At 63.0% G+C, this 25898-nt stretch overlaps 1 protein-coding gene across 4 annotated transcripts in view; it reads left to right on the top strand.

The window, feature by feature from the left end:
• The first annotated feature begins 5099 nt into the window (after positions 1 to 5099).
• The window catches only part of KCNH2 (potassium voltage-gated channel subfamily H member 2), a 127671-nt gene continuing 106872 nt past the window's right edge, over positions 5100 to 25898 (top strand). For 3 of the 4 annotated variants that reach the window (XM_074946621.1, XM_074946618.1, XM_074946619.1), the window contains exons 1-2: positions 5100 to 5247; positions 8261 to 8491. In XM_074946621.1, the coding sequence (XP_074802722.1) occupies positions 5172 to 5247; positions 8261 to 8491 (307 nt within the window). In that variant the 5' untranslated portion in view covers positions 5100 to 5171. Of the gene's footprint in view, positions 5248 to 8260; positions 8492 to 25898 lie in introns of those variants that run through there. The other variant, XM_074946620.1, reaches the window with a different exon arrangement.

Raw genomic sequence — 25898 nt, 5'->3', positions numbered from 1 at the left:
CCAGTGTGTTTGGGTTTGTGGCCTTGCGGCAGTGGAGAGTCTGCCAGGGCCTGGGGGAGGGGGAAGCTGCTGAAAGAACTGTCTGGAAGTGTATAAAGAGCAGTGTTCGGAAACATAAACTGACCTTCTGCCTCTGGCTGCTGGCCTGGGGAGGGGACAGGGCTGAGCAGGGTTATCAAGCTGTTCGTTATGGGGCGTGCTGAGGGAGACAGCGGGGGCAGGGCTGGCAGGGCATAGCACGGGAGAGGGAGGGTGCAGGGCACTCCAGGATCAGAGGTGGATAGAAAATCACATGCAAGGGACCCCGTCATCTCCTGGCAGCATGATATGAATCCCTTGCATGTTGCTGGGAAGCAGCCGCCTGGGGGGTGCATGAGCAGGGGGGTGCAGTGAGTGAGGATCAGCTTGGGGGCAGGGTGGATGCAGTGAATGGGGACTAGGGTGGGTGCAGGGAGCAGGGTGGGATTCTGTGGTGGCAGTGTGGGGACAGGGTGGGTGCTGTAAGAAGGGGCGGGGTGTGTGGGGAGCAGGGTGGGTCCTTGAGGGTAGCAACATGACATTGCTGTTCTGGAAACCCAGCCTGTTCACGGGGGGTGCTGCGTGGGTGCCCTTGATGGCCTAGTGGCTTTCAACTACCCGAAGGGGGGTTCCAAAGAGGATGGATCTAGACTGTTCTCAGTGGTGGCAGATGACAGAACGAGGAGTAATGGTTTCAAGTTGCAGTGGGGGAGGTTTAGGTTGGATATTAGGAAAAACTTTTTCACTAGGAGGGTGGTGAAGCACTGGAATGCGTTACCTAGGGAGGGGGTGGAATCTCCTTCCTTAGAAGTTTGTAAGATCAGGCTTGACAAAGCCCTGGCTGGGATGGTTTAGTTGGGGATTGGTCCTGCTTTGAGCAGGGGGTTGGACTAGATGACCTCCTGAGGTCCCTTCCAACCCTGATATTCTATGAGGATCTGAGGTGTGGGCTGAGCAGGCTTCCGGGAGGACCATGGAGCAGCCTCACCCTGGGGCAGCCTTACAGGGCACACTGCTAACATGGCCACTGCTAGGCTGCGCCCTCATCAAAGATAGCCATCCCAAGGGAAGCCAAGTCAGGCTGACCCTGGGAAGATGGTGTGAGGGCAGGAGAATGTTGGGGGCATGCAGGGGAGCTGTGTGGGGAAAGGAAAATCTGTAGGGGTAGAGAATCTGGGGGCAGGGACAGGGAGTGTGAAGGGTGGGAAAGGAAGGGCAAACACAGTGGTAGGTGGGGGCAGCAGACTGGAGATCAGATTACAGGGCAGGGGTGGACAGGGCTGGCAGGGTGAGGAGGCTGCAGTGCTGGCTGTGGGCTAGAGGTTGGCCCTGCATGTGCCACTTGGGTGAGAGTGCGGCTGCCCAGCAGGCAATGCCAGCCCTAGGCTTGAGGTGGGTTGTGGGGTCAGGCTGGAGGTTCTGACTGCAGGGGGTTGGCGACGCAGTGAGAGATGCCCTGGGTGTCCAGCCCTGTGCTGAGGTTCTGGGCATCCCAGGCCCTCCTGCCCCTCACGAGCCCCTGCCTGGGCACTGGCTGCAGGGACTTGCCCTGGGGACTGATGGGGGTTGGGACCAGGAGCCCGCAGGTGAGAGCACAGCTGGCAGCTTGGCTCAGCTGCATGCAGGAGCAAGAGCAGCACAGGCCTCTCAGCAGCCAGGTGGGGAGAGTCTGTGCTGGGGGCTGCAGGGAGCCCCCACCGAGCCTTGCCTCTGCCCCCCAAACCCTCTCAGCATTTCTGCCTGGGGAGAGGTGGATCCGCTCTGGGGCACGCTGGGTCTTGGTGTGACGAAGTGGGACTGTTCTTAATGTTTCCTCTGAATACTGTAGGGGTGCCTCAGTTTCCCCATGGCATTTCTTAAGTCTCTAGGGGGTGGGATAAGGGGGTGTAATTGTTGCAGAGCAAAGGGCCAGGGTACATAAATGGCCGACACTCTGTCTCCTGGCAACTGATGGCCTGGGCCCTTCCTCCCTGCAAGATGATAGCTAAGGCATGGGGTGCTTTGCATGACTACCACGTGTGCCTTAGTTTCCCTGTGTGCTGTGTGGGTAAAGAGGGGGTGGGAGGGGGGTTTGCTGTTGGACACACCGGCCCGCAACCATGATACACTCAGACCATCTGTGGGGGTGGTTGAAGTATACGTCGTCCTGCCTCAGCGAGAGGTGCGGGGAGGGGTGGACTTGCTGAACTCTCATGGTCCCTTCCAGCCCTGCATCGCGTGTTATTCTATCGCAGCGTGCACCCAGGCCCTGGACACACACAGCACAGGCCAGGGCCCTGCCCCAGAGGGCTCTCAGGGCAGACTCAGACGCTACACACCAGACATAGGGAGGGCTGCCGGGGAATGAGGAAACAGGCAGAGCAGCCTTTGCCTCGAATAGGAGCCGCCGGTGGTGGGTCTGTGAATCCGGGGTGCTGTCCAGTCCCTCAAGGGGGTCTCTAAGGCCACGCTTACAGGGGACACATTTTCTGGCGTAGCAGGGTTGGCTGGGGGGATGTTTTCACCGCAAAGCCCCAGCGCAGATGCAGTTACAGTGTTGCGGCTGTAGCGTATTCTGTCCGGGGAACAGGTATCGGCTGTAGAGTAGAGCACTCCTTTCCTCGCAGAAGCTGCATCTCCACTAGGAAGATGTGTGGCTTTAGTTGATGCTGATTTAGTTGGGGTTGGTCCTGCTTTGAGCAGGGGGTTGGACTAGATGGCCTCCTGAGGTCTCTTCCAACCCTGATCTTCTATGATTCTGTGAAGGGTTGCTGGTATCATGGTATGACTCTACCAGTGATCCCTTCTAGCATAGACCTTGTCTGAGTGTGTCGTGGCTGCGGGCTGGCGTGTCCTGCTCCAGGGGGTAGGGTGGTGTGAGTGTGTCGTGGCTGCGGGCTGGCGTGTCCTGCTCCAGAGGGTAGGGTGGTGTGAGTGTGTCGTGGCTGTGGGCTGGCGTGTCCTGCTCCAGGGGGTAGCGAGGTCTGTTCCTCTCTCCCACAAGGAGCAGTGCTCTTGGCTGCAGACAGTGAGCATGCGAGGACGTGTGCTATGCGCCCAGGGTGGAGGCAGGGAGCCAGGCAGGGATTCCACAGTGTGTTTGCATTTTGCTCTCTAAGGATAGGCTGGTTCAGTGGTTTGCCCAGGCCCGGTTGCTCAGTGATCAGCGTCTAGGGGCAGGTCTGCGTACCTTGCTGGGCAGAGCTGCAAGAGTTCACGATGTCACCTAGTCAGCGTGTGTCCGCTTCCCTGGCCCACCCCTCTCTGGTAACCAGGAACTGTGGCTGTGGGGCACTTCAGCTCTTTCTGTCCCCACGGAGAGCTCTGTCCGCCTGTAACCACCCTGCCCCAGTGGCGGTCCTACTCCCGAGCTGCAGCAGTGGGTGAGCCCTCTGCCCCGGTCACTGGCCGGGGATGGGTCTATGGTTTCCAGGGCAGGACACCTGCCGCAGCAGTGGACAGCTTTGGGACGATAGCTCCTAAGGGGGGAGTGGGGGGGTGGCTCAGCCTCCTCCCAATAGCACCAGAGCCCCTGGTGCCCAGCTGGAATGGGCCATGACCAGAGGACCGCTCTGCTCCTCAGAGGGAGAGGGGCTTGGGGGCACTCCACCTGGGGCCCCCTCTTCCAAGGAGCTGCTGCCATCTTGGCTGAGCCCAAGCAGAGAGCTGGGAGCTGAGGGGTGATGGCAGGTGACGGAGGGGTCGGTAAAGGTCTGTTCAGGAGAGAGGCAGGCAGCCAGCTGCAGAGAAGGGGGCCAAGGAGGGGAGGCCTGGTGGGCCTGGGGCAGAGATGGGGCAGCAGGCGAGTAATGAGGCCTGGGGCAGGGGAAGTGCTGGGTGGGCACCATGGTGGTAATGTAGGGAGGGAAGGGAGAGGGCATGGAGGTGTCTGGATGGGGGGCAGTGCCTGGGGCCAGAGGCGGTCCAGTGGGAGGATGGGGTGCATTGGGCCAGAGAGGGTCCAGTGGGGACTGGGAGAGCAGTAGAGTGCGGGAACTGGCTGGGGGGCAGTGCCTGGGGCTAGGGGGAGAGGGTGTCCGGTGGGGGGCTGGGAGAGCAGCAGGATGGGGGGGCAGGGTGCCTGGCTGGGGGGCAGTGCCTGGGGCAAGAGGGGGTCTGGTGGGGGGCGGGGTGCCTGGCTGGGGGGCAGTGCCTGGGGCCAGAGGGGCTCCGGTGGGGGGGTGGGGTGCCTGGCTGGGGGGCAGTGCCTGGGGCCAGAGGGGGTCCAGTGGGGGATGGGGTGCCTGGTGGGAGGGCAGTGCCTGGGGCCAGAGGCGGAGTGGGGTGCCTGGCTGGGGGGCAGTGGTGGGGTGGGGTGCCTGGCTGGGGGGCAGTGCCTGGGGCTGAAGGGGGGTCAGTGGGGGGGCCGGGGGGCCTGGCTGGGGGGCAGTGCCTGGGGCCGGTGGGGGGGGCGGGGTGCCTGGCTGGGGGGCGGTGCCTGGGGCCGGTGGGGGGCCGGAGGGGGGCGGGGCCCAGCGGTCCGTGCGCCCCCTGCCCAGGACCAGCCATTGGCTGAGCCGCGCCCCCAGCGCGCAGCCGGCCCGGCCCCCCCGCGCCGGGCCCCCCGCGCCGCGCCCCCCGCCCGGGCCGGGCCCCCGCGCTGCGCAGGCCGGGCAGGGCCGGGACCGCGGGCGCCTGGGGGCCGGGGCCGGGGGCGATCCGATCCGATCCGATCCGTGCGCCCGGCTCCCCGCGCCGCCGCCCTGCCTAAATAAGGGGCGCCGCCGCCGCCGCCGGGAGCCGAGCCAGCCGGGCGGGGACGGGACGGGACGGGGCGCGGCAGCCGGCGGCAGGTGCACGGGCCGCCGGGAGCCCCCCGCGCCCGGCCCGGGGGAGGGCGGACGCGGCGTTAACCCCTCCGGGCCCGGAGGCGCAGCCCGCATCCTCCCCGCAGCCAGGGCGCGGAGCCCGGCCGCCGGCCCCTCCCCCTCGCCGCTCGCGGGGCCCGAGCAGGCGCTGCGGACCCAGCCGCAGCCCCGGGGTGGGGAACCGCCCGAGTGAGCCCCGGAGCCGAGCGCAGCGGGACCCTCCGCCCGCGCCTCTGGGACTGACCCTGCGCCCGGGACAGAGGGGCCCAGGCAGGGCCCTGCTGGGGCGCCGGGCTAGTGGGGCCCCGAGGAGAGGGGCCGGGGCCGGGGCCGGCGCCGGCGGCCTCCCCCCATGGGATAAGCAGCATGCCCGTCCGGCGCGGGCACGTCGCCCCCCAGAACACCTTCCTGGACACCATCATCCGCAAGTTCGAGGGGCAGAGTAAGTGTGGGGCCTGGGAGTGTGTCCGAGCCCCGTGTGTGTGTGGGGGCGGGTGCCCTGTGTGTGTCCCTGCGTGTCCCAGCCCCCTGTGTGTGTCCCTGTGTCCCCCATACCCTGTGTGTGTCCTAGCCTTTGTGTGTGTGGGTGCCTTGTGTGTGTCCTTGTGTCCCCCACCCTTATGTGTGTCCTAGCCTTTGTGTGTGGGGGTGCCCTGTGTCCCCCAGCCCCTGTGTGTGTCCCAGCTCTGTGTGTGTGGGGGTGCCCTGTGTGTGTCCCTGTGTCCCCCAGCCCCTGTGTGTGTCCTAGCCTTTGTGTGTGGGGGTGCCCTCTGTCCCCCAGCCCCTGTGTGTGTCCCAGCTCTGTGTGTGTGGGGGTGCCCTGTGTGTGTCCCTGTGTCCCCCAGCCCCTGTGTGTGTCCTAGCCTTTGTGTGTGGGGGTGCCCTCTGTCCCCCAGCCCCTGTGTGTGTGGGGGTGCCGTGTGTGTGTCCCTGTGTCCCAGCTCTGTGTGTGTGGGGGTGCCCTGCGTGTGAGTGGGGGTGCCCTGTGTCCCCCCAGCCCCTGCGTGTGAGTGGGGGTGCCCTGTGTCCCCCCAGCCCCTGCGTGTGAGTGGGGGGAGTGTGCCCTGTATGTGTCTCCCAGGCCTTGCATGTGTCGGGGTGTGTGTCCCAACCCCTGTGTGTGCATATGTGTGGGGAGGGAGTGCTCCTGTGTGTGCCCCAGCTCTTGTGTATGCATGTGGGGGGGGAGGATGCCCCTGCATATCCCCCAGCCCCTGTGTGTGCATGTGCTCCCTGTGTGGGGAGCAGAGGGTGCCCCGTGTATGCGTGTGGAGGGTGTGCATGTGCCATGTGTATGTTTTTGTGCGGGGGGGGGTGTCCCTGGGGGGGGGAGAAGGGAAGCCCCAGTTTTGTGCGCTTGGGAGCAAGGTGTGTGGCCCAGTTTATTGGTGAGTCAGCAGCAGGGGAAATTGGATCTGTGTGTCCTGACTGAGTTAATGTGCCCAGGAGGCTGAGGCTGGGCACAGGCCCATGCCGTGGGGCACTCCAGCAGCTGGGTGCTAGGAAGACCAGGTTGGAATGGGGGCAGTTCCTGTCTGTGCCCAGTGCAGATCCCTCCTCTTCCTGCCCTGCAGATTGTGTGCCAGGCCGGGAGATGCCCTTGTGGACAGCGGATCATTGTGGGGCTGGGCCCACAGCGCCTGAGTTCGCTGCCTGACTCTGCCCTGGTGTAACTGTGACCTGCTCTGTGCCTCAGTTTCCTAATCTGTAGGGTGGGGCTGACCCTCCCGTCCATGCTCTGAAGGTGACTCTGAGGAGGGCTGTCTGGAGAGCAGGCTTGGCTCTGCTGGTGTCTGGGCTGGCTGCGGGACAGGATGGGCTGCAGGAGAATCTGTCTCTGGGCAGGGCCAGCAGCCCGGCCTTTGACAAAGGGCATGTGTTTGCTAGGGCTGGTACAGAGCTATGTCAAGGGCTGGGAGCCTTAGTGGGTACCGGCATGTACACTCACACGTGGGACTGCTGGGTGCTGTGTACCTGGGCGAGTCCTGCTTTGCCCCAGCCTGTGCACGGAGGGTGCTGGGGTGGAGGAAGTCAGTCAGTTCGCAGCGTAGCGGTGCGATTGCTCAAAGGTGACAAGCGCTGTCTGGTGTGGGTGTGGTCTGGGGGTGTGCTGTGGTGGGCTGTTCTTACACGTGGTCATGTGGGGTGCGTCTCCCTTCCTTGCCCACATGGGCCTGCAGCCTCACCCCACCCGCTGTGTGAATCTTGTTGTGCTGGGGTGGGGTAAGGGTTGGGATGTCCCTGGTCTGGGCAGATGCCCACCTGGGAGCTGTGGCAGTGGCTGGGTGGCCAGCCCAGGGAGAACGCCTCTTGCAGGGCTGCCCTGGCTGCAGCAGAGAGCTGCTTCCCCCACCTGCGCAGGCAGGACACTGCCGGAGGCAGCCTCTCTTGCCAGAGACCCCAGGGCTCCGGAGCAGGGGAAGGCGCCGCAGCTGCTCCTGGGCAGCCTGGCCAGGGGCCTGCAGGCAGGGGAGGCAGCTTGCAGGCCCCAGGCCTCATGGTTGTTTATTCCCAGCGGGCTGCTACTGGCACCGGCTGCCCTGGCAGGTCTGCGAATGCAAAGGCTCCTGCAGATGCAGCGAGCGCGGCGAGTAAACAAGCAGTGAGAGACGCTGCCCTGGCTCTGGAGCAGCGAGAGGGAAGGCCCAGGATGAGGAAAGCAGGGAACTGGGGTTGGGTTTGAAGGGCACCAGCCAAGGGGGGGGGCTAGGGTGGTAGGAGGGGGCTGCGGGTCGGCAGTGAGGGGCTCCAGCAGAGCTAGGTTTGGCGCTCTGGGGCTGGGATAGTTTTGCAGAGTGCCTCCAGTCCTACCCATGACCCGCGAGAAGCCAGGCGGGGGCTGAAGCGTCTCCGCTTGTCTGTAGCAGTGTGAAGGCCAGCGCAGGGAGGCGGGGGTGGGGGTGGTGATGGGGCCAGGCTCCGGCTGTTCCCTCCTGCGCCGGCTGTGCTGGGCACTGGCAAAATCAGCTGCTCACAGGGGAGCCGGGCAATGCAGAGGCAGCATCTGCAGCGCTGGGTGTCTGGTGGAGGCTTTGGGCATCCGGTCAGCGGGGCCAGCCCCATGCGCTGTGCGTGGGGGGCGGCAGCGGGATCCGCAGCACCTGTGGTCCCCTGTGATTGCCTCCTGTGGGTGGCCGCAGGGCGTGGCAGATGGAGTCCCTGGCCCCCCCCGGCCTTGCCAACGGGTCATTTTGGGACGCTGCACTTCTCTGCAGTGCATTGGCCCTGGCCCATGAGGAGAGACCCCAGCAGGCCTGCTCAAGCCCGGATTGAATGGAGGCAGGAGCTGGCCCTGGGCTGGGTTGCAGGGCCTGGATCTGACTGATCGGGGTGGGAGCCTGGCTTCTCTCTGGGCAGGGTGTGTGTTGGGGGGTGGGAGTGGGCAGGCTGTGGGGGCAGCCCCAAGGGTAGCCACACTGCCAGCTGCCCATCCTCTCATTGCCTCTCCCCCGCAGGCCGGAAGTTCATCATCGCCAACGCCCGGGTGGAGAACTGTGCTGTGATCTACTGCAACGATGGCTTCTGCGAGCTGTGCGGGTACACGCGGGCCGAGGTCATGCAGAAGCCGTGCACCTGTGACTTCCTGTACGGGCCCCGCACCCAGCGCAGCGCGGCCGCCCAGATCGCCCAGGCCCTGCTGGGCTCCGAGGAGCGCAAGGTGGAGATCTGCTTCTACCGCAAGGACGGTAGGGACCCCCAGGCTGCACCGCTGGGCTGGGGGTGGGGGCCTGGGCGTGGGGACACGGCGCCATGCTGGGGGTAGGGGGTGGAGATGCGGTGCTGGAGTGGGGGGCCGGGTGCGGGAAGGCTGTGCTGTGGGGGGTTTGGGGGTGGGGGCGTGGCACACTGCTGGGGGTGGGGGGCCAGGCACGGGGACACGGCCCCATGCTCGGGGTGGGGGGCCGGGCGTGAGGATGCAGTGCTGTGCTGGGGGTTGGGGACCAGGTGTGGGGACGCTGTGCCGTGCGGGGGGTAGGGGGCCGGAAGTGGGGACGCGGCGTCATGCTGGAGGTTGGGGGCCCAGCGTGGGGATGCGGCACTACTTGTAGATGTGAGGGGGGAAAGGAGGAGGCGGCACCCCTCTCTCTGCCTCAGCATTGAGGTGACGGTCTGGTCCCGGTGGCTGGGGGAGGTATTTGGAGCTGGTCCCTTCCTGCCCCATGGCGTGCGCCATCTCTGTGGGGTGGCAGGGCCTGTGCTGGGCGGAGGGTGTGATCGCTCCCATGCGGGGGGTCAGTGAGCCATGGAATGGCAGGCATCAGAGAGTCAACCCGCCCCCAGCCATTGTGTTGTGCCCATGGGCCCAGGGTCCTGGGGTGTCTGTTGGATCAGGGCATTGGGCCGTGGGGTCCCAAGTTCTCTGCCAATCCCAGAACACTGGGCTAGCCATTTGTCTCCAGGGGAAAGGCCCCAGGTCCCGCCCTGCCGGTCCCCCGCCTTGGGGCCTGATTGTAGACGGTGCCCACTAGAGGGAAAAGGCCCTGCGTCCTATCCCGCCTTCCAGAGCCAGCCAGTCCCCTCCCATGACCACTTTCCAAGCAGGGGTAGAGAGAGCCCAGGGGCCATGGGGGCAGGGCTGTGGGGCCTGGCAGCTCCGTGGGGTCCCCATGCCCATCCCTGTGTGCTCTTGCAGGCTCACCCACCGTGCTGCCTGGTGGCGATTTACGATTATTTGTGTGCGTGTGAAAGCTGCCGTCCGTCACGGGCAGACAGACCCTTGAGTTAACTGCCTGCTGAGGCTAGGCAGCGTGGCGTGGCTTGGCGATCAATCAGCGGTGCTGAGGATTGCTGCAGGGTGGGTGGCTCTTGGCGCCATGGCAGCCCTTGGCACGGCCAGCTGGGTGCTGGCTCGGGGGCTGAGTGTCTGCGGTCCCCAGCACCTTCCTGCACTCCGAGGGTGAGTGCTGTGGCTCCAAGTAACACACAGTGCGTCTGGCACCCTGCAGCACCAAGCGTCCGAGTCCCACATGCCTCGTCTTGTGGCGCTGCCCTCGCTGGCTGGGGAAGAGCGGCCGAGCCAGACACTCGCCAGTGGCTCTGCCTCCTGCCCAGCAAGCCCTAATCTGGCAGTGGGGTGGGGCAGGGCCATTCCCTCCCAGAAAGGAGAGCCAGTCACCCCATCCTTCCTGTGGGGCGTTCCTCTTCCAGCCACAGCTGGCTGGGGGACCCTGGGCAAGTCCCTTCCCCAGCTGGAACCTGCGGCTGCTGCTCCGGCCCTGCCCCGGCTGCTGGTGCAGAGCGCTGAGCCTTGCTGTAGCCCTGTGGCACTGTGCAGTGCTGCGGTGGGGTGCTGGGAGGGGTGGGCCTGGCCCCTTGCTTGTCACTGGCTAACCCCTGCGAGCGCCTTGGGGCTCAGAGAGCGGCTCGACATTCTTCTCACTGGGGGAGTAGAGGGCGTCCCTGGGGGCGGGGGGCAGGCTGACTCCATTATGCCCCTGCTTCTTGGGCGGGGTATTCCCTCCGTGCTCTCCTTGCCCACCAGGACCTCTCCACGCTCTGCTTCCCTGCCACTGGGCCCAGGGCACAGAGATTTTGCCTGTGGATGAAGTGGCTGGAGGGAAACCTTTCCAGCTTGTGCTTGTCACGGAGTCCCTGGGCGATGCTCTGGATCTGCTTCCTACGAAGCCAGTCAGGACTCTGGGGAAGTCTTTCTGTGAGCAGCCTGTCTTCAGGACACACAGCTCACCCGGCTTCCACCTTCCTGGGTCTGACCTTGGAGCATTCAGCCTCCTCTGCCCCTCCGTGCGCTTCCCACAGTGAGTCCGCCTAGGGGGTCCTGCACCCCAACTTCGCAGCCAGACGTGACTCTCAGCCAGCCAGTAAGACAGAAGGTTTATTAGATGACACGAACATGGTCTAAATCAGAGCTTGTAGGTACAGAGAACAGGATCCCTCAGCCGGGTCCATTTTGGGGGACAGTGAGCCAGACAACTACGTCTGTACTTCACTCCTTGTCCCCAGCCAGCCCCAAACTGAAACCGTCTCCAGCCCCTCCTCCTCTGGGCTTTGTCCCTTTCCCCAGGCCAGGAGGTCACCTGATTTCTTTGTTCTCCAACCCTTTAGCTCTCACCTTGCAGGGGGAAAGGGCCCAGGTCATCAGTGGCCAGGAAACAGGGTGGCGGCCATTCTCTGTGTCCAGACCCCTGCCCACACCTGCCCTCTAGGGCTCTGCAATGATCATACACCCTTCTCCCACCACCTAGATACTTAAGAACTGCATAGGGGAAACTGAGGCACCCCCACAATATTCAGAGGTAACATTAAGAACAATCCTGCTTCGTCACAGTGCTGTGCTCCCAGGCAGGCCAAGTGGTGGCTGCTCCAGGCTGGCTGTTTTGGGGGAGCAGGATGCACCCCTCTCTGGGGTGCCAGCTCTTTCCTGCAAGGAGGGTGTGTGGGCGGGGGGCTCCCAGGATGGGACTAGCCATTTCTCCCAGGATGGGACTAGCCATTTCTGCAGTGTGGCAGGGAATGATGCCCTGGCCAGCCTGCCATTAGCCCGCGGCCATGAGCCAGTGCCCACAGGCCCCCAGTGTGTGTGCCATTGCCCCAGATCCCTGCTTTGTTTGGGCTGCCCAGGGAGGCTGAGTGCAAAGGGGCCTTGTGACTGCCATGTGAACGCTGAGTGCTCCCACGCGATGGAGTGGTGGCAGGCCAGCTGCTTCGCTGTGGTTACCCCTGCTGGCGACCAGTCCTCTCCCACTGCCTGCTCTCGTCCCACTGTCCCGCTGACGGTCGGGTGCCAGCCTGCCACCTGGGAGTAGGTGACAGCTGCTTGGAGTGTGATGAACACTGTTGAAGTGCAGCTAGCTCTGGGGAGGAGGGCTGCCACCAGACTGGGAGGGAGAATGTGGCTGAGCCCTGAGCCATACTCCAGGTCTTGCTGTCGGGGGGGGCTGCGGAGTTTTGCTGGCCAGGCTCAGCAGACTGGAGCAGAGATGCACACGTGGCCACTGCAGTGTGGGGCTGAGTGGGTGCTGTGGCTTAGGGGTCTGGCCCTTTGCTTGGTGCTAGGAACCATCCTCCTGCAGGCCCCATGTGAGCACTCGGGGGATGGATGCAGGGCCAGGATCACAGCAGGGCCTGGAGCATGTCCCTGTGGGGGAGCTGGCCCTCCCACACCAGGTGTCTTTGCTCTTGCACGGGCAGCTGCCTCCGGCTCTCATCAGCCTTCCCCGGTTCCGGCCAGCAGCGTAAACAGAGCTGGTTCCCAGCTGCCGGCCCCTCTTGGCTCTGCACCCACAGCCGGGACCTAAGGACAACGGGTCCTGGCACAGCCGGGCAATTCCCGCCCCTTCCCTGCCCCTGGGGCTCCCTATCCCTGGGCTGGGAGGCAGCTTGGGGGTGAGGGGAGCATCGGGTGTGATAAGCTGTGTGTCAGGTGCAGGCTGGGGGGCATGGCCTGTTGGAAACCGTCCCACTCCCGGGCTCCTCTCCCCATAATCCAAGGGGGTCCAGCTGTAACCCAGGTGGGATGTGAGCTGCTGTCCTGAGCCTGAGGGGGCAAGGAGCTGGAAGATGGGGTGTGTGTAATGCTGGACCCGGGGGCTGGAGGCATGAGGAGGGGCCTGTAAAGTGGGGTGGGGGTAGCTGTCTGTAATGCTGGGCCTGGGGGCAGGAGGGAGGGGGGCTGTAAAGCCGGACAGGGGCTGGCTGAGCAGCAAGGGGAAGCTATGGGGTTTGCACCTGGTGGTGGTGGCGGGGCAGGGTGGTGAGGAGATGCTGGAGCAAGGGTCACTTTCCCAGCAATGCTCTGGGCTGCCCGCTCCTGTGACAGACAGGCCCTGCCCTGGTGAGGGGACTGGAGAAGCCCCACCAGTACGTGGTGGCCTGGGACTCCAGCTGGCCTGGTTTGCCCTGATCCGCTTGCTGCGGACTCTGGCGTGCTCATGGCAGGGTGTCTCAGGTGCCGGGCACTGCTGTTTTCGGGGCTTTCCCATCCATAGTTAACTGGCCTGGAGGTTGGCATCGCTCCGCTGGCCGAGGAGCCGAGCTGCAGCCAGCACCTCCTGCAGGTCGCACTGCCTGCAGCCCGACCCAGTCCCTCACCTTCCTGCCCCCTTCCTGCACGCTGGCCTGCCACACCTCCCCAGGGAAGGGCAGGGCAGGGGGGCGCCTCCTGGGGCCGAGAGCTGCCCCTGCTGCACCTCCCCAGGCTCAGACGGATGGTTCCAGAGCTGAGCCACCCAGAGGGCATCTGCAACACCAGGACCTTGCACCCAATCCCTGGCTCCCTTGGGCCCTAGCTTGGCATGATGCCCTTAAATCATCCCCTAGCTTGAGCGCTGGCTCAGCCCTGGGTAGGGGGGGAGACATGCCATGCGGGCTCCGGAGCTCTGCGTTTCCAGGCCTATTCGTAACAGGGCTTGGTGATGGAGGTTGGCTGGCACCACCACTGTGGGGGAGCCCTGGAGAGCATGGGCAATGGGGGCTGTGCGCTGCAGCCTGCCTGTCCTGGGCTAGCAAGGGGAGTGTGCCATGGGGTGCACGCCCGGGGACCGTGTGCATGCCCGGGAGCTGTGCCCCACGCATACAGTCATCCATGGGAGAGTGAGACCCCCTGGGGGAGCACTGGGGATGGTCTGGCTGAGACATGTGGTAGTGGCTCCTGGAGTCAAGGGCCAGGGCCTCATGCCTGTGGTTACGGTGTCAGTTGCCTGCACCCTGGGTCCCTACCGGACAGCACTGTGGACACAGCATGTGACTTATCATGCCATATTGGTAAAGCTTGAGCTCAGCAGGTGGATGGTTTCCCCCGATTGTTGTTTTCTGCAGGAAAGCCACCCCTTAGGAACGGGTTTTCTGGGGGCTCATGGATTCAGCATGTTGGTTTATTTCACAGTTTGAAGAGATTGAGACATTTAGCCCTTAACATATTTAAGCAGATTTATTTTTAGAAAGAAAAAGTTCTAATTTGAGCAACAAAATCAGAAATCTGTTTTCAATGAAATAGTCCTGTTTTTTCCCCCAAAATATCAGTTTTTTATCTACCTGGGAGCATCTGGTCCCCTCCCCCACTACAGCTTCCTGGCCTGGGGCAAGGAGCTGCCCTCTCCACTGTGCAGAGAGGGTGCCCAGGAGTCAGTGTCTGGGGCTCCCGCCCCCCTGGATCCCTCTGTCCTGGCGCTGCGCGGGGTGATGAGGACTGGAGTGGGGCCCTGACCTCTGTCTCCATCCCTTGCAGGGCTGAAGCCACTTTGATGTAGGGCCCCGAGGTGGTGATTTTTTTGGCCTGCAGGTTTGTCTGGCAGCAGGCCCCCATGTCCAGTGTGGGGAACAGAGCCTTTCCCCTCCCAGGGCGCTGGCCAAGCGCCTGGCCCCGAGCTGGAGGAGGCTGGGCCCTGTGTGTGCTGCTCCCTGCTGGCCAGCTGGGCTGGGAGCATGGTGTGCTGGGCTCCCCCTCCCCCCCTTTGGCAGCAGAGCGGCTGCTGACAGCTGTGTACGCCTCGTGTCTCCGGGCCGCTGCGCTCTGGCCAGCCTCACTGAGCCCCTCCAGACAGGCTGAGGAATGAGCCACTGGAACGAGAGGGGTGTTCGGCCTAGCGCTCCCTGCGCTCTGCCCTGATCCCAGCTGCCAGTGCCCCCTCGGGCCCCGCAGTGAATGGGGGGGGCCTGTGGGACGTCCTGGGCCAGCCTTGGGGGGGGGCAGTTCTGTCAGGGGGTCCAGTCTGCCCAGGCCAGACAGGAGGCTGTGGCCTGGGGACAGTACTGCCCGTTCCTGCCTGCAGTGCCACGCCTTCTCTATCGCCCCCTCCCGGGGCCGAGTTCAGCTTAGCCTCCTGGCTGGGTATGGGAGGTGGGGGGGGTCCCTGGCAGGACAAGGGAATCGCGCCTACTTCCTCCTGTCCCTGTCCTACACGCTGGCTCCAGTCGTTCCCGCCCCCCCGGGGCTGGACTGGGCTCTGGGCCCCGTTCCTGCCTGTTCCCCTCTAGTGGTGGGCTCTGTGCTTGGCCCATGTCTCTGCAGCGAGGGACTGTCCCTGCCAAAAGGGACATATGGTCCCCCTAGCATGGGGGGTTGGGTCGGTGTGACTGTGTTTAGCAGAGGTGTGGATATTTCACAGTTACAGCCATAGGGGTCTGTAGTGCAGGCCTGCCCCGAGTACCTGTGTCTGTCACTCTCTGGGGACAGCCTGTGTCCCTGAGCTCAGTCACCCGACACCGGGCATTGTCCTCCGCAGAGCCCTGCTGAGCTCCCTGCTCGCTGGCTGGAGCTTGCTGCTGGTGGGTGTCAGATGTCCAGTCCTGGGGGTTCCCTGAGTCCTCTTTGATCTCAGCTCCTTCTAGGCAGGCTTCATGACCCCAGTGAGGGGGGACCGAGACATCTCAGTCTCCTGCTCCTCCCCAGGAGCACCGTACCCTTCTGTACTTGCCCAGGGTACCCACCCGGCAGCTCAGTCAGTCACTGCCGGGCACAGCGTTCATTGGAACATCACAGAAAGTGCCTTGTTGGTCACAGGGGCTCTCAGTGGGGCGCTGCGAGCTGGGCTGTGGGGCGCTGGGGCTGTGGGCTCTCAGTGGGGCGCTGCGAGCTGGGCTGTGGGGCGCTGGGGCTGTGGGCTCTCAGTGGGGCACTGCGAGCCGGGCTGTGGGACGCTGGGGCTGTGGACTCTCAGGGGGGCGCTGTGAGCCTGGCTGTGGGGCGTTGGGGCTGCGGGCTCTCAGTGGGCGCTGCGAGCTGGGCTGTGGGTCGCTGGGGCTGTGGGCTCTCAGTGGGGCGCTGCGAGCCGGGCTGTGGGGCGCTGGGGCTGTGGGCTCTCAGTGGGGCACTGCGAGCCGGGCTGTGGGACGCTGGGGCTGTGGACTCTCAGGGGGGCGCTGCGAGCCGGGCTGTGGGGCGTTGGGGCTGCGGGCTCTCAGTGGGGTGCTACTCCCAGTGCCACATCAGTACTAGGCAGTTACAGGATGAATGGTTCTCCCACCTGGATATGTGGGGCTGGGGCCAAATCCTGTTTCAGGGTCAGTGATGCCTTTGCCTGGCCAGGCTGTCGCTCCCACTGCCACCCTTTCTTTAGGAGAAAGCCCAGTGGGCGACATTTCAGTGACATCTCTCCAGATGTTCAGGTTCCCAAAAGGGCTCTTAAGGACGCCACATCAGTGGTGGCGGGAAGTTTTCCAGTCAGTTCCCCCCATTGTGCCTTCCTTTCCCAATATGACCCCTAAGTATTTTACCTCTTGCTGTACCAGCTGGGCCTTGGCTCTGCTAGCCTGGAGTCTGGTATCTTGGATGATCTGTAACATCTGCTCAGTGATCCTACCAACCTCCTCCCTGTGGTCCCCATGCACCCGGATATCACCAACGTAGGAAATGACCTCTCTGGGCTTCAGCTGTCAGTTTTCCCCACATCTTAACCACATGGGAGGGACAAATTGGGGATTGTGACGATGTGACGCAGCAGGGAGGGGGGAGTGTTGACCTGGGAATGTGCCCTGGGGACGGGAGACCTGAGAGCCTGTCACCTGAGCCAGGAGGGGGAGGGGGAGGGGGAGGTAACACCTCTGCCCAGGAATGTGGACGGAGGCTGCAGCAGGGAACCTGCTGGGTGGGTTTAGTTTCAGTTTGGGGCTGGGTGGAGGAACACAGGGAACCCCAGGGCTGGGGTCTAAGCTCCCTGCTCCCCCAGAAGGACTTGACTGAGGGGTCCTGGGTGTCCCCACAAGCTCTGTTTTGGACTGTGTTCCTGTTGTCCAATAAACCTTCTGTTTTACTGGCTGGCTGAGAGTCACAGTGAATCCCAGGAAGAGGGGTGCAGGACCTGGACTCCCCCACACTCCGTGACAACTGGTGGCAGAGGTGGGATCTACTGCACCCTGTGAACGGCGCTTCCTGCAGTAAGTGGCTGGGGAACAGTAAAACGAAGGGGGATTGACGGGGACCAGGCGTGCTGAAGATTCAGAGAGACACGGTTCCAGGGGGCGGTTAACCCCTGGGAGTGTGTGACCAGAGAGAAGGACTTTTGCAGTAACAGGGTCCCCCAGGGGATTGCAGCGAGCGGTCCCAGGGGCGGAGGAGTCTGCAGCTCGACCCTGGCATGGCAAAGAGGTGGTGACCTCAAGAAGGACTGGCACACTAGGGGCTTTTCCTGGAAACCGTGGAAAGCTGCCCGGCCTGCGAGTGGCCAGCAGGGAGATGTACGCTAAACGCCTTAAGAGCGACCTGGTGGAGCTGTGCAGGCAGAGGGGGCTGCGCGTCGGGAGGTCCACCAAACAACAGCTGATTGCCCAGTTGGAGGAGAGGGATCGCTTGGATGACCCGATCCCTGTCCCGGAGGGAAGCCGCCCGGGGGATGCAGCATGGGCCCTGGGGCCTGACCAGGCTGGGAGGGGTCAGACTGCTGCCCAGGACATGTCGAGACCCTTCCTACCTATGCCTGGGGGAGGGGAGCTCCCGGCGGAGCTCCCCATCCCTGGAGCGGATGCGGCTGGAATGGGAGAGGGAGATGAAAATGAGGGAGCTGGAGGATCATGAAAAACAACGTCAACATGAGGAGAAACAACGTCAACATGAGCAGGAGGAGAAGGAGCGGGAACGTCAGGAGAAGGAGAAACAAAGACAGCATGAACTGGAGCTGGCCAGGCTGAGGAGCAGTGGGGCCCCGGCTGCGGTGAATGCGGGGGGACCCAAGACTGCAAGGAGCTCTGATAAGTGCTTCCTGGCCCAGCAGAAGGAGGGGGAGGACATAGATAGCTTCCTGACGGCCTTTGAGAATGCCTGCGAGATGCACAGGGTTGACCGTGCAGACAGGCTCCCGTTTCTCACCCCCTTACTGGACCCCAAAGCCGTGGAGGTCTACAGCCGGATGACAGGGGCAGAGGCAGGGGACTATGAACTGTTCAAACAGGCCCTGCTCCGTGAGTTTGGGCTGACCCCCGAGATGTACCGGAGAAGGTTCCGGAGTCAGCGTAAAATGCCTGATGTCACCTACCTACAACTGGTCAACCGGATGCAGGGATATGCCCGCAAGTGGACAGCGGGGGCCCAAGCTAAAGAGGACCTGCTTGACCTAATCGTACTGGAGCAGCTGTATGAACAGTGCCCTTCCGACCTGAGGCTGTGGTTGGTGGACAAAAAGCTAGAGAACCCCCAGCACACAGGGCAGCTGGCTGACGAGTTTGTGAACAGTCGGTCAGGGGGTAGCAGGGAGGAGTCCCAAAAGAACAGGCCCCCCCCCGATGCAGAGAGAGAGTCACCATGGGGCCTCCCAGCGGGGAAATAGGGAGAACCCCCTCCAAAGGGGAACGCCTGGTGTCGGGCCCCTCCGACCCGCTCGAGGGGACCAACGTGACCTGAGCTGCTATCACTGTGGCCAGAGAGGCCACGTACGGACCCAGTGCCCCGGGCTCAGGGACAAACTGAGCAGACCCAACTTACCCAGGGTTAACTAGGTAGGGACTCAGCTGGACGAGGGGCAGACGACCCAGGAAAGGGGGGCTACCAGTTTACCACCTGCTCAGGAGGGAAGAGTACCCCCAGCCAGCCCCGCCAGAGGGCTGGAGGCTCTGGACTCAGGGTGCTCGGTTTACAGGGTGGGCGCGGGGCTGTCCCTCCGGAGAGAGTGCCTTGTTCCCCTGGAGGTGGATGGGAGGAAGGTCAGTGGATACTGGGATACGGGCGCGGAGGTGACGCTGGCCCGGCCCGAGGTGGTGGCCCCAGATCGGGTGGTGCCCAACACCTACCTGACCCTGACGGGGGTGGGTGGGACCCCATTTAAGGTGCCCGTGGCAAGGGTACACCTGAAATGGGGGGCCAAGGAGGGCCCCAAGGATGTGGGGGCACACCACCATTTGCCCACTGAAGTTTTGATGGGGGGAGACCTAGAGGACTGGCCAAGCGACCCCCAGACCGCCCTGGTTGTGACCCGTAGCCAGAGCCGGTGAGGGGCACTGCGCCCTGACCTTGGGGAGGGTACCACACCGGAGGCGCGAGACCCTACTCTGGTGGGGAGGGAGAGCCGAGGGGCACGGCTCAGAGAGGCTGAGACCTCAGACTTGGCCACTGAGGGGGAACCGGACCTCATCCCTTCCCCAGCCGCTGAGTTCCAGGCCGAGTTGAGGAAAGATCCCTCCTTGCAGAAGCTCAGGGACCTGGCCGACATCAGTGTGGGACGGACCATGAGGAGAGGCTGCCAGGAGAGGTTCCTGTGGGAGAAGGGGTTCCTGTACCGAGAATGGGCTCCCCCAGGGGAAGTGGAGTCCTGTGGGATCAGGAGGCAGCTGGTGGTCCCCCAGAAGTATCGCCGCAAGCTCCTGTCCCTGGCCCATGACATCCCCCTCGCAGGGCACCAGGGAATCCCGTGCACCCGGCAGAGGTTGCTACAGAACTTTTACTGGCCCGGGGTCTTTACCACCGTCCGGCAGTATTGCCGATCCTGTGACCCCTGTCAGAGGGTGGGGAAGGCCCGGGACAAGGGGAAAGCGGCTTTGAGACCTTTGCCCATCATAGAGGAACCTTTCCAGAAGGTGGCCATGGACATCGTGGGGCCTCTCAGCAAGACGACCCGGTCGGGGAAGAAATACATTCTGGTGGTGGTAGATTTCGCCACCCGCTACCCCGAGGCAGTGCCCTTAGCATCCATTGAAGCAGACACCGTGGCAGATGCGCTCCTGACCATTTTCAGCCGCGTGGGGTGTCACGGAGTGTGGGGGAGTCCAGGCCCTGCACCCCTCTTCCTGGGATTCACTGAGACTCTCAGCCAGCCAGTAAAACAGAAGGTTTATTGGACAACAGGAACACAGTCCAAAACAGAGCTTGTGGGTACACCCAGGACCCCTCAGTGACGTCCTTCTGGGGGAGCAGGGAGCTTAGACCCCAGCCCTGGGGTTCCCTGTGTTCCTCCACCCAGCCCCAAACTGAAACTAAACCCACCGAGCAGGTTCCCTGCTGCAGCCTCCGTCCACATTCCTGGGCAGAGGTGTTACCTCCCCCTCCCCCTCCTGGCTCAGGTGACAGGCTCTCAGGTCTCCCGTCCCCAGGGCACATTCCCAGGTCAACACTCCCCCCTCCCTGCTGCGTCACATCGTCACATCTCTCCCCCCTTCGAGACTGAACTGAGCGGGGTCACTGTGACCAGTGACCTGGGGAAGTTCGGGGCCCCCTCTCCGGGACAGCGCATCCGCTATCAGGTTGGCACTTCCCTTCACGTGGACCACGTCCATGTCGTAATCCTGCAGGAGCAGGCTCCACCTCAGGAGCTTGGCGTTGGCTCCTTTCATCTGGTGCAGCCAGGTCAGGGGAGAGTGGTCGGTGTAGACGGTGAAGTGTCGCCCGAAGAGATAGGGCTCTAGTTTCTTGAGGGCCCACACCATGGCCAGGCACTCCTTCTCGATGGCCGCGTAGTGTTGCTCCCGGGGTAGCAACTTCTTGCTCAGGTACACGATGGGGTGTCTCTCCCCCTTTTCATCCTCCTGCATTAACACCGCCCCCAGTCCCGTGTCGGAGGCGTCGCTGAACACCACAAAGGGCTTGTCAAAGTCTGGGTTTGCTAGAACTGGGCCACTGACCAGAGCCTCCTTCAGCGCCCGGAAAGCCTCCTGGCACTGCTCGGTCCAGACCACCTTGTCTGGCTTCCCCTTCTTGCATAGCTCAATGATGGGGGTGGCTATGGCGCTAAAGTGGGGCACAAATCTTCGGTAGTATCCTGCCATCCCAATAAAGGCTTGGACCTGCTTTTTGGTGTGGGGAGCGGGCCAGTCTCTGATCACCTCCACCTTGGCCGGTTCCGGCTTTAGGCGGCCGCTCCCCACCCGATGGCCCAGGTAAGATACTTCAGCCATCCCCACCTTGCACTTCTCCGCTTTGACAGTCAGCCCAGCCCCCTGGAGTCGGTCCAGCACTTGTCTAACCTGGGACACGTGGTCCTCCCAGGTCTGGCTAAAGACACAGATGTCGTCAATATACGCCACGGCAAAACTCTCCATCCCCCTCAGGAGCTGGTCCACCAGGCGCTGGAAGGTGGCCGGCGCTCCCTTGAGGCCGAAAGGCAGGGTCAGAAACTCATAGAGCCCCAGAGGGGTGATAAAGGCCGATTTCAGCCGGGCATCTGCATCCAGCGGCACTTGCCAGTAGCCCTTTGTAAGGTCCATGGTGGTAAGGTACCGAGCTCCTCCCAGCTTGTCTAGGAGCTCGTCCGGCCTGGGCATGGGGTAGGCATCCGATACAGTGATGGCATTGAGCTTCCGATAGTCCACACAGAACCGGACTGACCCATCCTTTTTGGGGACCAGCACCACCGGCGAGGCCCAAGGGCTGGCCGATGGCTGGATCACCCCCAAAGCCAGCATGTCCCGGACCTCTCTTTCCAGGTCCTGAGCAGTTTTCCCTGTGACTCGGAAGGGGGAGCATCTTATCGGCGGGTGCGACCCTGTCTGCACCCGGTGGACAGTCAGATTAATGCGTCCAGGCTGGTTGGAAAACAGCTGTCGGTACGGATGCAGCACCCCCCTGACCTCAGCTTGCTGGGCAGGGGTGAGCTGATCCGAGAGGGGGATTGTTTCCAGGGGGGAACCAGCTCTGGTCCCAGGGAATAGATCTACTAAAGGGTCATCTCCCTGCTCCTCCCACTGACCACACACAGCTAACACCACATTCCCCCTGGCATAATATGGCTTCATCATATTCACATGGTACACCCGGCGGTGGTGGGCCCGGTTCGACAGCTCCACCACATAGTTTACCTCATTGAGCTGCTTGACGACCTTGAACGGGCCCTCCCAGGCGGCCTGTAGTTTGTTCTTTCTCACGGGGATGAGAACCATCACCTGATCCCCGGTGGCGTAGGCCCGGGCCCGCGCCGTGCGGTCATACCAGACCTTCTGCTTCCTCTGGGCTCTGGCCAGATTCTCCCTGGCCAGGCCCATGAGTTCAGCCAGTCTCTCTCGGAAGGTCAGGACATACTCCACCACTGACTCTCCATCGGGAGTGGCCTTCCCCTCCCACTCGTCTCTCATCAGGTCCAGGGGGCCCCTCACCCTCCTTCCATATAACAGTTCGAAAGGCGAAAATCCGGTAGACTCCTGGGGCACCTCCCTGTACGCGAACAGCAGGTGAGGTAAGTACTTGTCCCAATCCTGCGGGTGCTGGTTCATAAAGGTTTTCAGCATCATCTTTAGCGTCCCGTTAAACCTCTCCACCAGCCCATTGGACTGGGGGTGATACGCTGAGGCCCAGTCATGCCGGACCCCACATTTCTCCCACAAGCACCGGAGCAGGGCCGACATGAAGTTGGAGCCTTGGTCTGTCAAGACTTCCCTGGGGAACCCCACTCGGCTGAAAATGGTCAGGAGCGCATCTGCCACGGTGTCTGCTTCAATGGAAGCTAAGGGCACTGCCTCGGGGTAGCGGGTGGCGAAATCTACCACCACCAGAATGTATTTCTTCCCCGACCGGGTCGTCTTGCTGAGAGGCCCCACGATGTCCATGGCCACCTTCTGGAAAGGCTCCTCTATGATGGGCAAAGGTCTCAACGCCGCTTTCCCCTTGTCCCGGGCCTTCCCCACCCTCTGACAGGGGTCACAGGATCGGCAATACTGCCGGACGGTGGTAAAGACCCCGGGCCAGTAAAAGTTCTGTAGCAACCTCTGCCGGGTGCGCCGGATTCCCTGGTGCCCTGCGAGGGGGATGTCATGGGCCAGGGACAGGAGCTTGCGGCGGTACTTCTGGGGGACCACCAGCTGCCTCCTGATCCCACAGGACTCCCCTTCCCCTGGGGGAGCCCATTCTCGGTACAGGAACCCCTTCTCCCACAGGAACCTCTCCTGGCAGCCTCTCCTCATGGTCCGTCCCTCACTGAGGTCGGCCAGGTCCCTGAGCTTCTGCAAGGAGGGATCTTTCCTCAACTCGGCCTGGAACTCAGCGGCTGGGGAAGGGATGGGGCCCGGTTCCCCCTCCGTGGCCAGGTCTGAGGCCGCAGCCTCTCTGAGCCGTGCCCCTCGGCGCTCCCTCCCCAACCGAGTAGGGCCTCGCGCCTCCAGTGTGGTACCCTCCCCAGGGTCAGGTCGCAGTGCCCCTCGCCGGCTCTGGCTACGGGTCACAACCAGGGCGGTCTGGGGGTCGCTTGGCCAGTCCTCTAGGTCTCCCCCCATCAAAACTTCAGTGGGCAAATGGTGGTGTACCCCCACATCCTTGGGGCCCTCCTTGGTCCCCCATTTCAGGTGTACCCTTGCCACGGGCACCTTAAATGGGGTCCCGCCCACCCCCGTCAGGGTCAGGTAGGTGTTGGGCACCACCCGATCTGGGGCCACCACCTCGGGCCGGGCCAGCGTCACCTCCGCGCCCGTATCCCAGTATCCATTGACCTTCCTCCCATCCACCTCCAGGGGAACAAGGCACTCTCTCCGGAGGGACAGCCCCGCACCCACCCTGTAAACCGAGCACCCTGAGTCCAGAGCCTCCAGCCCTCTGGCGGGGCTGGCTGGGGGTACTCTTACCTCCTGAGCAGGTGGCAAACTGGTAGCCCCCCTTTCCTGGGTCGCCTGCCCCTCGTCCAGTTGGGTCCCTACCCAGTTAACCCTGGGTAGGTTGGGTCTGCTCAGTTTGTCCCTGAGCCCGGGGCACTGGGCCCGTACGTGGCCTCTCTGGCCACAGTGATAGCAGCTCAGGTCACGTTGGTCCCCTCGAACGGGTCGGAGGGGCCCGACACCAGGCGTTCCCCTTTGGAGGGGGTTCTCCCTACTTCCCCGCTGGGAGGCCCCCTGGTGACTCTCTCTCTGCATCGGGGGGGGCCTGTTCTTTTGGGACTCCTCCCGGCTACCCCCTGACCGACTGTTCACAAACTCGTCGGCCAGCTGCCCTGCATGCTGGGGGTTCGCGAGCTTTTTGTCCACCAGCCACAGCCTCAGGTCGGAAGGGCACTGTTCATACAGGTGCTCCAGTACAAACAGGTCAAGCAGGTCCTCTTTAGTTTGGGCCCCCGCTGTCCACTTGCGGGCATATCCCTGCATCCTGTTGACCAGTTGTAGGTAGGTGACCTCAGGCGTTTTACGCTGACTCCGGAACCTTCTCCGGTACATCTCGGGGGTCAGCCCAAACTCACGGAGCAGGGCCTGTTTGAACAGTTCATAGTCCCCTGCCTCTGCCCCTGTCATCCGGCTGTAGACCTCCACGGCTTTGGGGTCCAGTAAGGGGGTGAGGAACTGGAGCCTGTCTGCAGGGTCAACCCTGTGCAGCTCGCAGGCATTCTCAAAGGCCGTCAGGAAGCTATCTATGTCCTCCCCCTCCTTCCGCTGGGCCAGGAAGCACTTATCAAAGCTCCTTGCAGTCTTGGGTCCCCCCTCACTCACCGCAGCCGGGGCCCCACTGCTCCTCAGCCTGGCCAGCTCCAGTTCATGCTGTCTTTGTTTCTCCTTCTCCTGCTGCTCATGTTGACGTTCCCTCTCCTTCTCCTGACGTTCCCTCTCCTTCTCCTGACGCTCCCTCTCCTTCTCCTGACGTTCCCTCTCCTTCTCCTGACGCTCCCTCTCCTTCTCCTCCTGCTCATGTTGACGTCGTTTCTCCTTCTCCTCCTGCTCATGTTGACGTTGTTTCTCCTTCTCCTCCTGCTCATGTTGACGTTGTTTCTCCTCATGTTGACGTTGTTTTTCATGATCCTCCAGCTCCCTCATTTTCCTCTCCCTCTCCCATTCCAGCCGCATCCGCTCCAGGGATGGGGAGCTCCGCTGGGAGGATCCCCTGCTGGCTGCTGGGGTCAGGGGGCCCTCGGTATTCGCTGGGCTTCCCACAACCCCTCCCCCAGGCATAGGTAGGAAGGGTCTCGGGGTGTCCTGGGCAGCAGTCTGACCCCTCCCAGCCTGGTCAGGCCCCAGGGCCCACGCTGCGTCCGCCGGGCGGCTTCCCTCAGGGACAGGGATCGGGTCATCCAAGCGATCCCTCTCCTCCAGCTGGGCAATCAGCTGTTCCTTGGTGGACCTCCCGACGCGCAGCCCCCTCTGCCTGCACAGCTCCACCAGGTCGCTCTTAAGGCGTTTAGCGTACATCTCCCGGCTGGCCACTCGCAGGCCGGGCAGCTGTCCACGGTTTCCAGGAAAAGCCCCTAGTGTGCCAGTCCTTCTTGAGGTCACCACCTCTTTGCCAGGGTCGAGCTGCAGACTCCTCCGCCCCTGGGACCGCTCGCTGCAATCCCCCGGGGGACCCTGTTACTGCAAAAGTCCTTCTCTCTGGTGACACACTCCCAGGGGTTAACCGCCCCCTGAAACCGTCTCTCTCTGAATCTTCAGCACGCCTGGTCCCCGTCAATCCCCCTTCGTTTTACTGTTCCCCAGTCACTTACTGCAGGAAGCGCCGTTCACGGGGTGCAGTAGATCCCACCGCTGCCACCAGTTGTCACGGAGTGTGGGGGAGTCCAGGCCCTGCACCCCTCTTCCTGGGATTCACTGAGACTCTCAGCCAGCCAGTAAAACAGAAGGTTTATTGGACAACAGGAACACAGTCCAAAACAGAGCTTGTGGGTACACCCAGGACCCCTCAGTGACGTCCTTCTGGGGGAGCAGGGAGCTTAGACCCCAGCCCTGGGGTTCCCTGTGTTCCTCCACCCAGCCCCAAACTGAAACTAAACCCACCGAGCAGGTTCCCTGCTGCAGCCTCCGTCCACATTCCTGGGCAGAGGTGTTACCTCCCCCTCCCCCTCCTGGCTCAGGTGACAGGCTCTCAGGTCTCCCGTCCCCAGGGCACATTCCCAGGTCAACACTCCCCCCTCCCTGCTGCGTCACATCGTCACAAAGGGTCATCTCCCTGCTCCTCCCACTGTCCACACCCGGCCAACACCACATTCCCCCTGGCATAATATGGCTTCATCATATTCACATGGTACACCCGGCGGTGGTGGGCCCGGTTCGACAGCTCCACCACATAGTTTACCTCATTGAGCTGCTTGACGACCTTGAAAGGGCCCTCCCAGGCGGCCTGTAGTTTGGTACACCTCGCCGGTGGTGCTGGTCCCCAAAAAGGATGGGTCAGTCCGGTTCTGTGTGGACTATCGGAAGCTCAATGCCATCACTGTATCGGATGCCTACCCCATGCCCAGGCCGGACGAGCTCCTAGACAAGCTGGGAGGAGCTCGGTACCTTACCACCATGGACCTTACAAAGGGCTACTGGCAA

This window comes from Natator depressus, chromosome 2 (genome assembly GCF_965152275.1).
Source record: "Natator depressus isolate rNatDep1 chromosome 2, rNatDep2.hap1, whole genome shotgun sequence".
NCBI classification, from domain to species: Eukaryota; Metazoa; Chordata; order Testudines; family Cheloniidae; genus Natator; species Natator depressus.
The sequence above is the reverse complement of the archived record's forward strand: the minus strand, read 5'-3'. Positions and strand labels throughout refer to the sequence as shown.